This window comes from Symphalangus syndactylus, chromosome 6, assembly GCF_028878055.3.
Source record: "Symphalangus syndactylus isolate Jambi chromosome 6, NHGRI_mSymSyn1-v2.1_pri, whole genome shotgun sequence".
Classification (NCBI taxonomy): domain Eukaryota; kingdom Metazoa; phylum Chordata; class Mammalia; order Primates; family Hylobatidae; genus Symphalangus; species Symphalangus syndactylus.
This window is the reverse complement of record NC_072428.2, coordinates 97,203,266-97,216,062: the sequence shown is the minus strand read 5'-3', so window position 1 is coordinate 97,216,062 and position 12,797 is coordinate 97,203,266. Positions and strand designations below refer to the sequence as shown.

Genomic DNA, 12,797 nt, shown 5'->3' with positions numbered 1-12,797 from the left:
GGAAAGTTAATGAGTTATTAATTATAATTCATAGTAATTTTTTCTTTTCAATCAACAATGATAGAACACCTAGCACTACATGTTTTGTATTTATTGTTGTAATATATACATATAGCATTTACTGTGGTAACTTTAATTTAAAAACAGATGAATAAAAAACAAACATGTCGTACAGACTTCCAGTTGATTTTACCTGACTTACTTTCTTCCCCTAAATTACCATTCTTACATTAAAGTTTTATGGGTTATGAAAAGAAAAAGTATCTCTGAAATAAAACTCAATCAGAAAAGGTATCATAAGAAATCTTTTTAATTATCAAATACAATTGACTGCATTTTGAGAAAATAATTTTTTTTATTTTCAGGAAATGTTACTTTTTTAAAAAGTTAATGTACATCTCTACTACTAAACTTCATGTTAGCCACTAAATTAAATTAACAAAAAAACTGTAGCATTTCCTCCTCAGGATGTCTTAAGACTCTTTCTATATTCTTTGCCAAAAACATGTTAGACAAACTTTTATAAGAAATAAGAAAGTCTCAGATAAAATACAGACAAGTAGATGATTAAATAAATCCTCTTCCCTTTTTTCTTATACCACTTTTTTTATCCAAAGTATTGAATAATTTTATTTTCCTTGCCTGAAAGACTAAAAATGTATATAAAATGCTTAGCACAGTGCCTGATCCATCAGTGGTACTCCATAAATTAGTTCTCTTTTTTCTCTTATAATTAATGTCAAGATTCATTCTCCTAATGGTTTCCAGCAAATTATATTATTGGGATAACAATTTTACTCCTTTTAAGGCTTACTGCTATATACAGCGTGACTCCTGAACTTGGTATCATCTTATTTATACCAAATTGTTTCCTGTTGTTTTCACTGACATTTCTTATTACCTGTCATTCTGGGAATAAATGCAACATTTGATTTTAATGTGTATTTCTTTGTGGCATTACATCATCTCTACAATTCTGGCCAAGTCTTGCTAAAATGTATTGGACACATATGGGGGTGGGGTATAAAATAATGGCATTTCAAAACTAACCTATACCCTGGAGCCCCTGATCTATCAATTAAAATATATACATATATATATATATATATTTTTTTTTTTTTTTGAGATGGGGTCTCGCCCTGTCACCCGGGCTGGAGTGCAATGGTGAGATCTTGGCTCACTGCAAGCTCCACCTCCTGGGTTCACACCATTCTCCCGCCTCAGCCTCCTAAGTAGCTGGGACTACAGACACCCGCCACCACGCCCAGCTAATTTTGTTTTTGTATTTTTAGTAGGGACGGGGTTTCACCATGTTAGCCAGGATGGCCTTGATCTCCTGACCTCATGATCCACCCACCTCAGCCTCCCAAAGTGCTGGGATTACAGGCGTAAGCCACCGCGCCCGGCCAATGATACGTATATTGTACAACAAATACAAATGGAACGTGCCCAGAAATAAATGTCACATGTCATATGGTTTGAGGTAGAAAGGGTGATTATTTATTCTATGACTCTTAAATGTGTTTCTATTGAAAGAATTTCACCTCATGAAGACAAGGCATCACAATACTGATTCTCTCTTCTTCCTCCCCTATTCCCATCACTGCTCATAAAGGACAACTACACTAGAATATGATCACACTTGAGTTCTTCTTTGGGATAAAATTTGATGCCTTACTGACATAAACATAACCTCTCATTCCACAAAAGGCATTACAATCTACACTTGTTTTCACCATTTAAAATAAATATGCCTTGAGATTACAAAAAGCTCAGAATGATAAAGTAGATGTTATTCCAATGTAGCACATTATCCTTATAGACCTGGTCACTACATAACAAGAGTAAATTAGACCAGTAACTGCTGACAAATCAAAAATAAAATTCAACATTAAAATGTCTTTAATATTACAGCACAGGTGGAAATAAGGTAATTTTGTGAAATAAATGACTCAATTGTATTATATAAATTCCAAAGATGATCTGTGTGAAATGTTTATCTTGGGTTTAACAAAAAATTTCCAGGTATACTTAAAGAGTAATTTTCTCAAATCAAATATTACCCTCACTTCATTTGTCCTCTTATTCAGAGAAGATATGCCATATGGTGAATTTTCTAAATAATAGTTTATCTCAATGCCCAAACTCATTTTACTTAAGCCATTTTGGATAGAAATGCTCTTAATTCTGTCTCATACTTCCCCAGCAGTTTAAATAGTACACAGTATATTGAACCTAATGTATGCCCTTGTTAATGGCTAAGGCCTATCATGCTGACTACATTAGGGTACTGTGGTATACTTACACCAGCAATAGCCTCAGGGGCACAAACAAATGTAAAGCAATTTGCTCCTATTCTAAATGGCCCCATAATGACAAGTTCTTATATCTGCATTTTAAGAGTTCTCCTGTCCCTTATTAAAAACCCTCTTACGAAAACAAACAAACAAACAAACACTCACTCATCACTGTTTCTAAGGTGTCCTTTACCCATCTGCTAAATCACTGCTTCTAGATTGTGGCTGGTAAATCAGACAACCATACAGGAGTAATTCTATCAAGAGCAAGAATAACACCCTGGGCTGAGAGTCTCCATTTAAAAAGGCCCACCAGTTTAGTACAGAGTGTGACTTTCAGTGTAGCCACTCACATTTTCAATTGCATTTGAAATTGTTTCCTAGATAGGGCATTTTCAATTGCTTCCTAAATACTGATTATATCAGATAGTTGTGTTTTCTGGGAAAAATAACTGACAAATAAAGGTTTACTATACAGCAATTATTCTTTGTACCTTCTCGTCCAATATTATTTTTTAAATGTCACCATTAGTAAACAAAATCCATAATATAATCAGACTTACCTGAGGCACGCCTTGTGAATCGGTTTATTACTGGAGCTAAAAGAAAAAGCAGAATAATATGATTAGATTAAAAGGCTAATTTTCCCAAAACCTTGAAAAGGCTCAAATTGGTAAACGATCTTATAATTTAACTAAAGAAAAAGATGAATAAATAAGAGGAAATACCATAAATATACAAAAATTAAATGCTGAAATTCATTAATAATCAAATAAATATAAACAAATCAATATTTGACCTATTAAATTAGCACTTTAAATTAAAAGAAAAATCCCTAGTTACAGACAGCTAAAACTACTTAACTGGGAGCCATATGAAGCAATACAATACCTTTAAACAACAATTTGGCAATTACATCAAGTACTATAAAAGATTTGTGTCACTTAATAGGGTAAATATACTAGAGATTTAACCTAAAGAAGTACTACTAGTGAAGGAAAGAGCAATGTATGAAAATATCTATTCAGCAGCATCATTTTTTAAATGATAAAATTAGAAAACACAACTGAAATTGCTCATGTATGTTGAAATCATCTTTAGCTGAAGGATAGTATATCCTTGAAAGTATCAGATTTATAGTTCTGACAGTTTTTGTGCAATCCAAATGTCCATAACACGCAAATCTGCCCACTGAAAGCTGCAATCTCATCCTGGTGTGCGCACCACTCAGCTGGCAAGCCTACCATCTGCCCACTCCTCCGACTCAACTCAGCTCTGTATCTTCTTGGCTTTGATGACATTGTTATCTGAAGAAATGAGGTTTTTAAAAACATTTCTTCTCAAGCGAAGCAGGTACATTTCTGGTTCATCTTATATAAAGAAAGGACACAATGTACTATGCAGTATTTTGGTAACAGAATGTCATGAGTCTACTTCAATACTTTTAGAAGAGTAATTATGAAATTTGTTTACACTATGGAAACACTAGGTCAAGTAAAAAGAGAAGACAAAATTTTTATCAGCAGTATGATTGCACTGCATGAAAAATACGTATGCAAAGGAACAAGTACTATAGTAAAACTATGTCAGATGTGTAGTGCATTAATCCTTACAATCATGCTATCAAATATCAGCATCTTCGGCCAGGCACGGTGGCTCATGCCTGTAATCCCAACACTTTGGGAGGCCAAGGTGGGCAGATCACCTGAGGTCAGCAGTTTGAGAGCAGCCTGGCCAACATGAGGAAACCCCATTTCTACTAAAAAACTACAAAAATTAGCCGGGCATGGTGACAGGTGCCTCTAATCCCAGCTACTTGGGAGGCTGGGGCAGGAGAATCGCTTGAACCCAGGAGGCGGAGGTTGCAGTAAGCCAAGATCGCGCCACTGCACTCCAGCCTGGGTGACACAATGAAACTCAGTCTCAAACAAAAAAAAAACATCAGCATCTTCAAACAACTGATGAGTACATTTTACAGTAAGTCTCAGAGAAATTTATTAATTTGTTTTAGATCACACAGTCACTCTGCATCACAGCTGGAGAATCTGAATTTACGAGTATCTTGCATCAAAACGCTGCCTCAGAGAGAACAGAAAGTGAAAATACAGATTCCTGAAATCATACAATAAGAAGTGAATATTATCTTCCTTGGTGATCTTCATTATGATTAAAGATTAACTTTGTGAAATAATTCATAAACCCAATTATCAAGATATTATCATTTATAACAAATTATATCCTCCAAAGTGACTGAAAGACATACAATATTTACTATTTATATACCACAATACTTTAGTCATATATTTGCACAGTCACAAATTACTTATATTAAAAACTTGCATCAGGTAAATTGTGTCATATATATTTTACTACACATACACATAAAGGCCCATCAGTTTTCAAACCCCTTTTTTGCAACTATTAAAGTTAGTCTAAAGAGTGCCTCCCCAGCAAGCTACAAGGACAGTGAATGGAAACAAAATGGAAAAAAATGCAACCACAGGAAAGCAGAACAGAGAATGCAAGCAGACACAGGCAAGATGAAGGTTAAAAACTTCTCTCAGCCTTGGGGCAAAAATATAGTAGACATTCTCTGCCCCTCTGCCCCCTCCAGCCTCTTTAGATGATGAAGCCACAGGACTATGAGCTCCTGGTTTGAAAGGTCGGTAAGTCTTTGTTTTCCTGGGGTCCTTAGGTTTCTGTGTCTTTCTGAAGTGTTTAAGGCAGAGGTTTTCCACAAAGGTGGCATCACTATCTAGAAGATGTTTTCTAAATTTGTGGGAGCAATTTTGATTGTCACAGTAATTCAGTAAAACCCTTCCTTGGCTTTTGTCAGGCAAACTCCACAACAATCCTGCACAACAAAGAACTGTCCTGCAACCTACAACTTTTGTCCTGCATGACTTTTAAAACATCCCACTGGGCATTCACATTGGCAAAAAAAGTCCATTTATAACCATCTGGGCCTAAATCCTAATACAGCTCTTTATATACACATGATTCATTTATGTAGTTTTAATATACATCAAATTTTCTACAACACAATGACAACATAAATCAAATTTGGGTTTTTTGTGTGTTTTGTTTCTTGCTTTGTTTGGAATTTTACTAACAGATGTTCATCATTTCAGAAAACCATGCGACTACTACAATGCTCCTTATGGTATTTGGATTGCTAGTACAATGCTTTTTGATCAGACTCCGTTTGCAGCTTTTATATTCATAGAGCCTCTACATCTAGGTGGGACAATCTAACTACATTGTCTTCTTGAGTACATGCTGAAGCACATACTGAAATACATTTTACTTGCTATAAATTATTTAACTTTATTTCTCCTTGATATTTTTGTTAGACATTCTATTAATTTCTAAATTGTGGGTAGACAGGTTTTAAGTCTATGATTTTCATTTCCCAACAGTAAATGGGACATAGAATTGGACAGTTAAGAAGATGGGTGTACCAAACAAGTGGTATGCAGTAGTTAAGGTAAATACTGGGTTTTGGGAACAATCACCAAAAATCCAATCTCTCATACCCATATCCCTCCATTTCCACTTGCAGGGGCGAAACACAAATGTTTCCTGTACAAACTTGCAGCAAGTTAACAGCCATCTTCACCATTTTTCTAAGTTTTTTAGTCTAATTACCAAAATACAGAAGAAGGCTGGGATTCAGGGTGGAGGCCTTGCTGGAAATAAATGTGCATCTGGCCAAGCTATGCTTGGTCCTCTCTCTCAGAACGCAAGTCAGGTGAGGATGGGCACTGCCAACATCCCAACCTTCCACATCACTGGCAGGGAGGGGGTGAGGCGTGGGGCATGGACAGACCACCCAACTGGCAGACAGGAGCCTTGGGCTCTAATACTGGCCACATTGCCTTCCCGTGGCATAGATGAACCATGTAACCTTGACTTAAATTTTCAATTTGTGATATATGGAGAGTAAGATCTGCCCTCCTTCTTTCAGGGGGTTTTTCTGAAGAAAAAAACCTGGCCAGGTGCGGTAACCCATGCCTGTAATCCCAGCACTTAGGGAGGCCGAGGTGGGCAGATCACCTGAAGTCAGGAGTTCAAGACCAGCCGGGCCAACATGGAGAAACCCCATCTCTGTACTAAAAATTAAAAAAAAATTAGCCAGGCGTGGTGGTGAGCACCTGTAATCCCAGCTACTCAGAAGGCTGAGGCAAGAGAATTGCTTGAACCCAGAAGTCAGAGGTCGCAGTGAGTGGAGATCGTGCCACTGCACTCCAGCCTGGGCAACAAAGCGGGACTCCACCTCAAAAACAAAAAAAACCTAAACATCTTTGGATGTACCTGTCAACTATAAATTCCTATTCAAATCTAAGAGACTGACGCTTATTTACTGTAAACTAATATTACCACTTTTTAAATGTAAAAAATACATAGCAATAAAAATTCCCAAAAAATGTTAACAGATGAAAGTGTTTTAAAATGTGACAAGTCAAATTAAATTTTCTCAGACTTTCGGTTTTTACCTTTAGATTTTCTTATTCTGTGGATATTTGGTAAATACACACACACACACACACACACACACACACACACACCACATAGAGAGAAAACAAGAGACTAGGATAGAACGAAAAAATAGGGAACATATTGTATGCCTGGAGAAACAAACAATATGATTTAAGAACAGAGTAAAATCCTAGCATTTTCAAGAGAATATAACCTAAGATCTTAGTGAATCCCCAAGGAAAAAAGACAAAAATATTTATATAAGGTTTAACTTTCTCCCCAACACTACTGCAGTGGAACACTGAGTCCTATGTTCCTATGAATATCTTCATGCTTGTATAACCAGAGATCTCTTCAGTTGCCAAACTATATTCCACTAGATTCGTTTAGTTCCTACGCTCCCAAGAGACCCAGAAGTGTAACTGATTCAAGTCTTCTTTAATCCTTCCGTGTCTTTACAAGAAAAATCCTCCGTCACTTTGGATAAACCGAAGGAGTCTCTCTAGCTCAGCAGTGAAAACAGCCTCCCACACCTGCTGGACTGAGTTCTGCACCAGGCCAGCAGGAAGTGCTTCTCTGCTCACTTCTTCATGCCCAAAGCCTATCACAGTGCCTGGCAGATAAAGGTGCTGAGTAAATACCTGCAGAATGCATCAATAAACTCTGCAAGGAAACAGAGCAAGTCTCCCTGTCCCCACTAATTTTGCTGCTGTATTGAGTGTGGAGGCTGGGCACTGGAATTCTAAGAGTCCCTGCCCTTGAAGAGCTTATTAAGTCTAGTTGTAAAATACAATGGCTTCAAAGACTTACATGCTGCAAGTAGCTACCTAATTTAGAAAAATGTAGGTGACAGAGAAATCCAGTAGAAGACTAAAAAACCTAAGATAATCTGAAACTAAAAGTCAGGTTGATAGCAGTACACACAGTTTGCATCTCTGAGCATACTCCTGGGAGAGAAACTCCAAGTTAAAGAGACAAGAGCCCTAGCTGTGATCTGCAGTCATAAACACACACACACAGACACACAGACACACACACACACACACACACCAAGCAAACAAAAATAAAAAACAAACTACCCTATCTACACTGGAGCTGTGTTAAATTAGCCTTTTGCAGACGTGTTCATATACCCTAAGTGAAATATACACAATAATCCTGGATTCAGCTGAATAATTTTAGCATCCTTATCCTCCCATTAGTCACCTTTTCTAGCAATAAACACTTTCTGAATCTGCTGTCTAAATAAAATATTCTAGAAACTGTGTAAATTGAAACCATGTAAGATAATTATTTTTGACAGTAAATATTTAGTGCAGAATAAATTAATTTCTCTTATGCCTGTGCTTCAAAAATTAAAGTGAAGTAAGGCTCACCCTTGAACCAAGGAATAATTAACTTTTTTAAAAGGTCAACAGCAAATAGGCAAACAACAAAACTTGAAAATTTTTCTAATTAACCTAACACACACAACTTGCAAACTTTTAATACATATATAATTTCTGGTATTGAAAAGGACCACTTCATCTTCTACATTTTTGTTAAAAGGTACTGAACCTTGACCACAATTATTAATACTCAGAGATACTTTACTCGTCACTGTCTTGTAAGCCCTTGAAATACTATGTATTTCTAGATACACAGTGCCTAGGAATTTGTTGAGATTCAGCCTGTGGAAGGGCTCAAAGGTACAAGGACAGAATAATAGTTGGTGGGTACCCTCCAAGGCTTCATGGTCTTGGTCTCAAGGAAACACAGATTATGAACCATGTACCTCAAGGCACTTCTTATGAGACATAACGGGAGCTGTTTGAGAAGCCAGCATTTGGGAGACCACTTTTCTTCTTCCTTTTTGATTATACAGCAAGAAGCACAGAGATCAGGTGTCCAATCCACTCAGACATGTGGATTAAGGCTGGAGGTGGGGCAGAGTAAGACGAAATATCGATGCTCCTTCTGCTTTTACAAAGTGCCAACTTCAAAGACTTTCTCTATATTTACTAACTGAATTCCTCAAAATATAACTGACATTTTAGAATATGAAGGTAATAAAATAGAATGATTAAATTAGAAAAAAACATATTTTTGCCTGTGAATGAACATGAGTATCCACTTCTTAATTCATGAGGATTTTACCAACAATGCCCTCTTAGAAAAAGAGAGAAAAATACAGTTTCAGCTAGAAGAGTCCTAAAATGACTAAATTTTTATAAAACTACACAGAGTTGAGGCAGTAACAATGTCAAGAAAAACATTCCCAAATACTTTCAGGATTTTAAATGTGGGCTCAGAGTAAGTAGAAAGGGCTAGGAAAAGCCACTGTCAAGACCATATAAATTCACTTTCTGCTTCTCCATACACAAAACTGTCTCTTGTAAGTCTGTATGGTCAGATTCATGTAAAGAGCAGATTTATGGAGACCAATGTTCTGCTTGTGAGAGTAAACAATCCAAACTAGGCTAAGAATACTGGAAAAGCTGGAAGCTGCAAAGAGTTCAAATTGCTACATGTCTATAAAGCCACAACAAAACAGCTCCAGAGAGGGTAATTTGGGAGAAACAAAAGGGAAAAGGCAGGAGGGAGACTTTGAAATGAAGAGTAACTGAGAGAACAATCAGCGATGTGATTAAGGTTGGCCTACTAGTAACCTACTAGTAAGAGTACGGTTATAGAGAATATCCCTACTCAAAGCCTTTCCCATACACCTCCCAGAATGAAGATATTCCTGCCATTCCAGTCTCAGCTCAAATGACCCCCTCTCAGTAAGCTTTTCCCTGCATACCCAGTTTAAAGTTGCCCCTCTTGTTCCTTTCAATGGTATCATCCTGTTTCCTCTTCTCCAGAGCTGGCTAAAGAGACCTACTGTTTTATGTTTATTGTCTGTCTCCTCCTTCGCTACATTATAAGCTCCATGAGGGCAGGGTCTTTCCTTGTCTGTCTGCTTCATTACTGTATCCCCAAGGCTTAGAACACTGCTGGCTACAATATACGTTAGGTTCAAAAATGCTGAAGGAATAGCGCTAATAAAAAATAATATAATAGGGGTGGCACCTAAAGATTATTTGGCCAGGCATGGAGGCTCATGCCTGTAATCCCGGTACTTTGGGAGGCCCAGGTGGGCGGATCACATGAGACCAGGAGTTCAAGACCAGCCTGGCCAACATGGTAAAACCCGTCTCTACTAAAAATACAAAAATTAGCCAGGCATGGTGGTACACACCTGTAGTCCCAGATACTTGGGAGGCTGAGGCATGAGAATCACTCAAACCTGGGAGGCAGAAGTTGCAGTGAGCTCAGATCGTACCACCGCACTCCAGTCTTGGTGACAGAGTGAGACACGGTTTCAAAAAAAAAAAGCAAATGTTATGTAAACAAGTATTAAGTTTCTGAAATCCATAAATTAAAATATAGTATATAGTACTGGCTAAAAACATAAAATAGACTTTTAACACTAGAGCTCGACTAGTCTTTGGCTTTTTTTCAAGTAGTATTATTAAAAACAGTACCATTTATGCCCCACAATTATGAAAATGTAACCTGGTTTTAGTCTCTAACAAGAATAATGAAAGATTTCACAAGATAATCAGAGCAGAAGGCAATGGCATTTCTCAATTAAAATGTGGGAAAAAAAAGATTTCAAGAGTGTCCACATTTCCAATTTTTTTTTAAAAAAAGAGGTGAAATTGACATACAATAAAACGTACAATTCAGTAAGTTTTGATAAACATATACATCCACAACCAACACTCCAATCAAGATATAAAACATTTTCAATACCTTGGAAAGTTTCCTTGAGCCCCCTTACAGTCAATTCCCACTATCTCATAGGCAATTACTTGTTAGATTTCTACCACTGTAGTTTAGCTCTGCCTGTCTTTGAACTTCATGCAAACGTAAGATTAATTCCTGTTGTTCTTTTTTATTGATGAGTAGTATTCCCTTATATGAACATACCACAACATATATATCTCCATTCTCCTGTTGATGGACATTTCAGTTTCCAGTTTGAGCTATTTTGAATAAAGCTTGTATAAATATTTTTAATATTCTTCTAAATATTCAACCCTTTGATGGTAATATTCATTGAAAAAACTTCCAGTCTTGTGCTTGTCTTTTCATTTTGTTTACAATAACTTTGGTTGAATAAAAGCATATGTTTACAACCATTTTGTAAATGTTACTTTTATTTCCCTTAAATACCTAGGAGTGGCCGGGCGCGGTGGCTGACGCTTGTAATCCCAGCACTTTGGGAGGCCGAGGCGGGTGGATAACGAGGTCAGGAGATCAAGACCACGGTGAAACCCTGTCTCTACTAAAAATACAAAAACTTAGCCGGGCGTGGTGGCGGGCGCCTGTAGTCCCAGCTACTCTGAGAGGCTGAGGCAGGAGAATGGCGTGAACCCGGGAGGCGGAGCTTGCAGTGAGCCGAGATTGCGCCACTGCACTCCAGCCTGGGCGACAGAGCGAGACTCCGTCTCAAAATAAATAAATAAATAAATAAATAAATACCTAGGAGTGGGATTGCTTGGTGATAGGTGGGTGAATGCTTAACTTTATAATATGCCCACAGTTTTCCTAAGTGTTTATTTCACTTTATGCCCTCAAGGACCATATAGGAAGTTCCAGCCAACATAAGGTATATCTTATTTTAGCCATTCTTGTGTGTGTTTAATGGTGTCTTACAGTGGTTTTAATTTTCACTATCCTGATAACTAAAAATACCGAGCACCATTCCACGTGCTTATTGGCCATTCTTACGTCTTCTTTTTTTTCCGAGACAGAGTCTCACTCTGTCGCCCAGGTTGGAGTGCAGTGGCACAATCTTGGTTCACTGCAACCTTCGCCATCCCGGTTCAACCGATTCTCCTAACTCAGCCTCCCAAGTAGCTGGGATTGAAGGCATGTGCCACCACTAATTTCTGTACTTTTAGTGGAGACAGGGTTTCATCATGTTGGCCAGGCTGGTATCAAACTGCTGACCTCAAGTGATCTGCCTGCCTAGGCCTCCCAAAGTGCTGGGATTACAGGCATGAGCCACCGCACCCAGCCATTCTTAGGTCTTCTTTATTGACGTGTTCAAGTCTTTGCTCAGTTTGATTAGGGTCCTCTTATTATTGAACTTTACCAGTTCCTGTTATATATTCTCAGCAACAGCAAATTAAAATGTATAATTTTTAAAATCCCAGTTGTGATAAGTTACATAGGAGTAAACCTAAGAAAAGATAGCAGCCGGGCGCGGTGGCTCACGCTTGTAATCCCGGCACTTTGGGAGGCCGAGGCGGGCGGATCACGAGGTCAGGAGATCGAGACCACGGTGAAACCCCGTCTCTACTAAAAATACAAAAAAATTAGCTGGGCGTGGTGGCCGGTGCCTGTAGTCCCAGCTACTCGGAGAGGCTGAGGCAGGAGAATGGCGTGAACCCGGGAGGCGGAGCTTGCAGTGAGCCAAGATCGCGCCACTGCACTCCTGCCTGGGTGACAGGGCGAGACTCCGTCTCAAAAAAAAAAAAAAAGAAAAGATAGCAAAATCCTTATGGAGAAAATTATAAAACATTATTGAAGAATATGAAAGGAAGACTGAATAAAGGGAGACATATCATGTTCATGGATAGGAAGACTCAGTATCATTAAAATGTCTGTCATCTCCAACTTTGTTTATAAATTCAAGCAATTCCAGTAAAACTACCAATAAAGACTTTCTACAAAACTGAAGAAGCATATCCTAAAAGTTTTATGGAATAATAAAAGCCTACAAACAGTTCAATCATTTTCAAGCAAAAAAAAAAGTGAGAGTTACCATACCATATATCAAGACCATTTTAAAGTCACATTAATTAAGGGAAAGAGGCATTGAGGAAAGGACAAACCCAATAGAACAGAACAGAAGCTTGAAGTACATTCACATGTATGTGGAAATTTGTACATTCACATATAAATGGAAATTTAACATTTAAAAATCCGTGGGGGAAAAAATGAGTCAATACATGATGCATACTAAAATAATGAAATGAGATTCCCTAA

At 37.7% G+C, this 12,797-nt stretch overlaps 1 protein-coding gene and 1 long non-coding RNA gene across 4 annotated transcripts in view; one reads left to right on the top strand and one right to left on the bottom strand.

Moving 5' to 3' along the window:
• PRKAR2B (protein kinase cAMP-dependent type II regulatory subunit beta) overlaps positions 1-12,797 on the bottom strand; it is a 120,324-nt gene that overhangs the window by 90,098 nt on the left and 17,429 nt on the right. The window contains exon 2 of the mRNA XM_055283637.2: positions 2,861-2,896. Coding sequence (XP_055139612.1) covers positions 2,861-2,896 — 36 coding nt within the window. The remainder of the gene's footprint in view (positions 1-2,860; positions 2,897-12,797) is intronic.
• Positions 4,690-6,784, top strand: LOC134737033 (uncharacterized). 3 transcript variants are annotated; one of them, XR_010121571.1, is made up of 5 exons: positions 4,690-4,959; positions 5,429-5,538; positions 5,717-5,784; positions 5,929-6,048; positions 6,265-6,784. It is a non-coding gene; the product is annotated as an uncharacterized lncRNA (long non-coding RNA). The 3 variants fall into 3 exon arrangements; XR_010121570.1 differs by having other exon boundaries at positions 5,860-6,048; XR_010121569.1 differs by having other exon boundaries at positions 4,690-5,538; positions 5,860-6,048.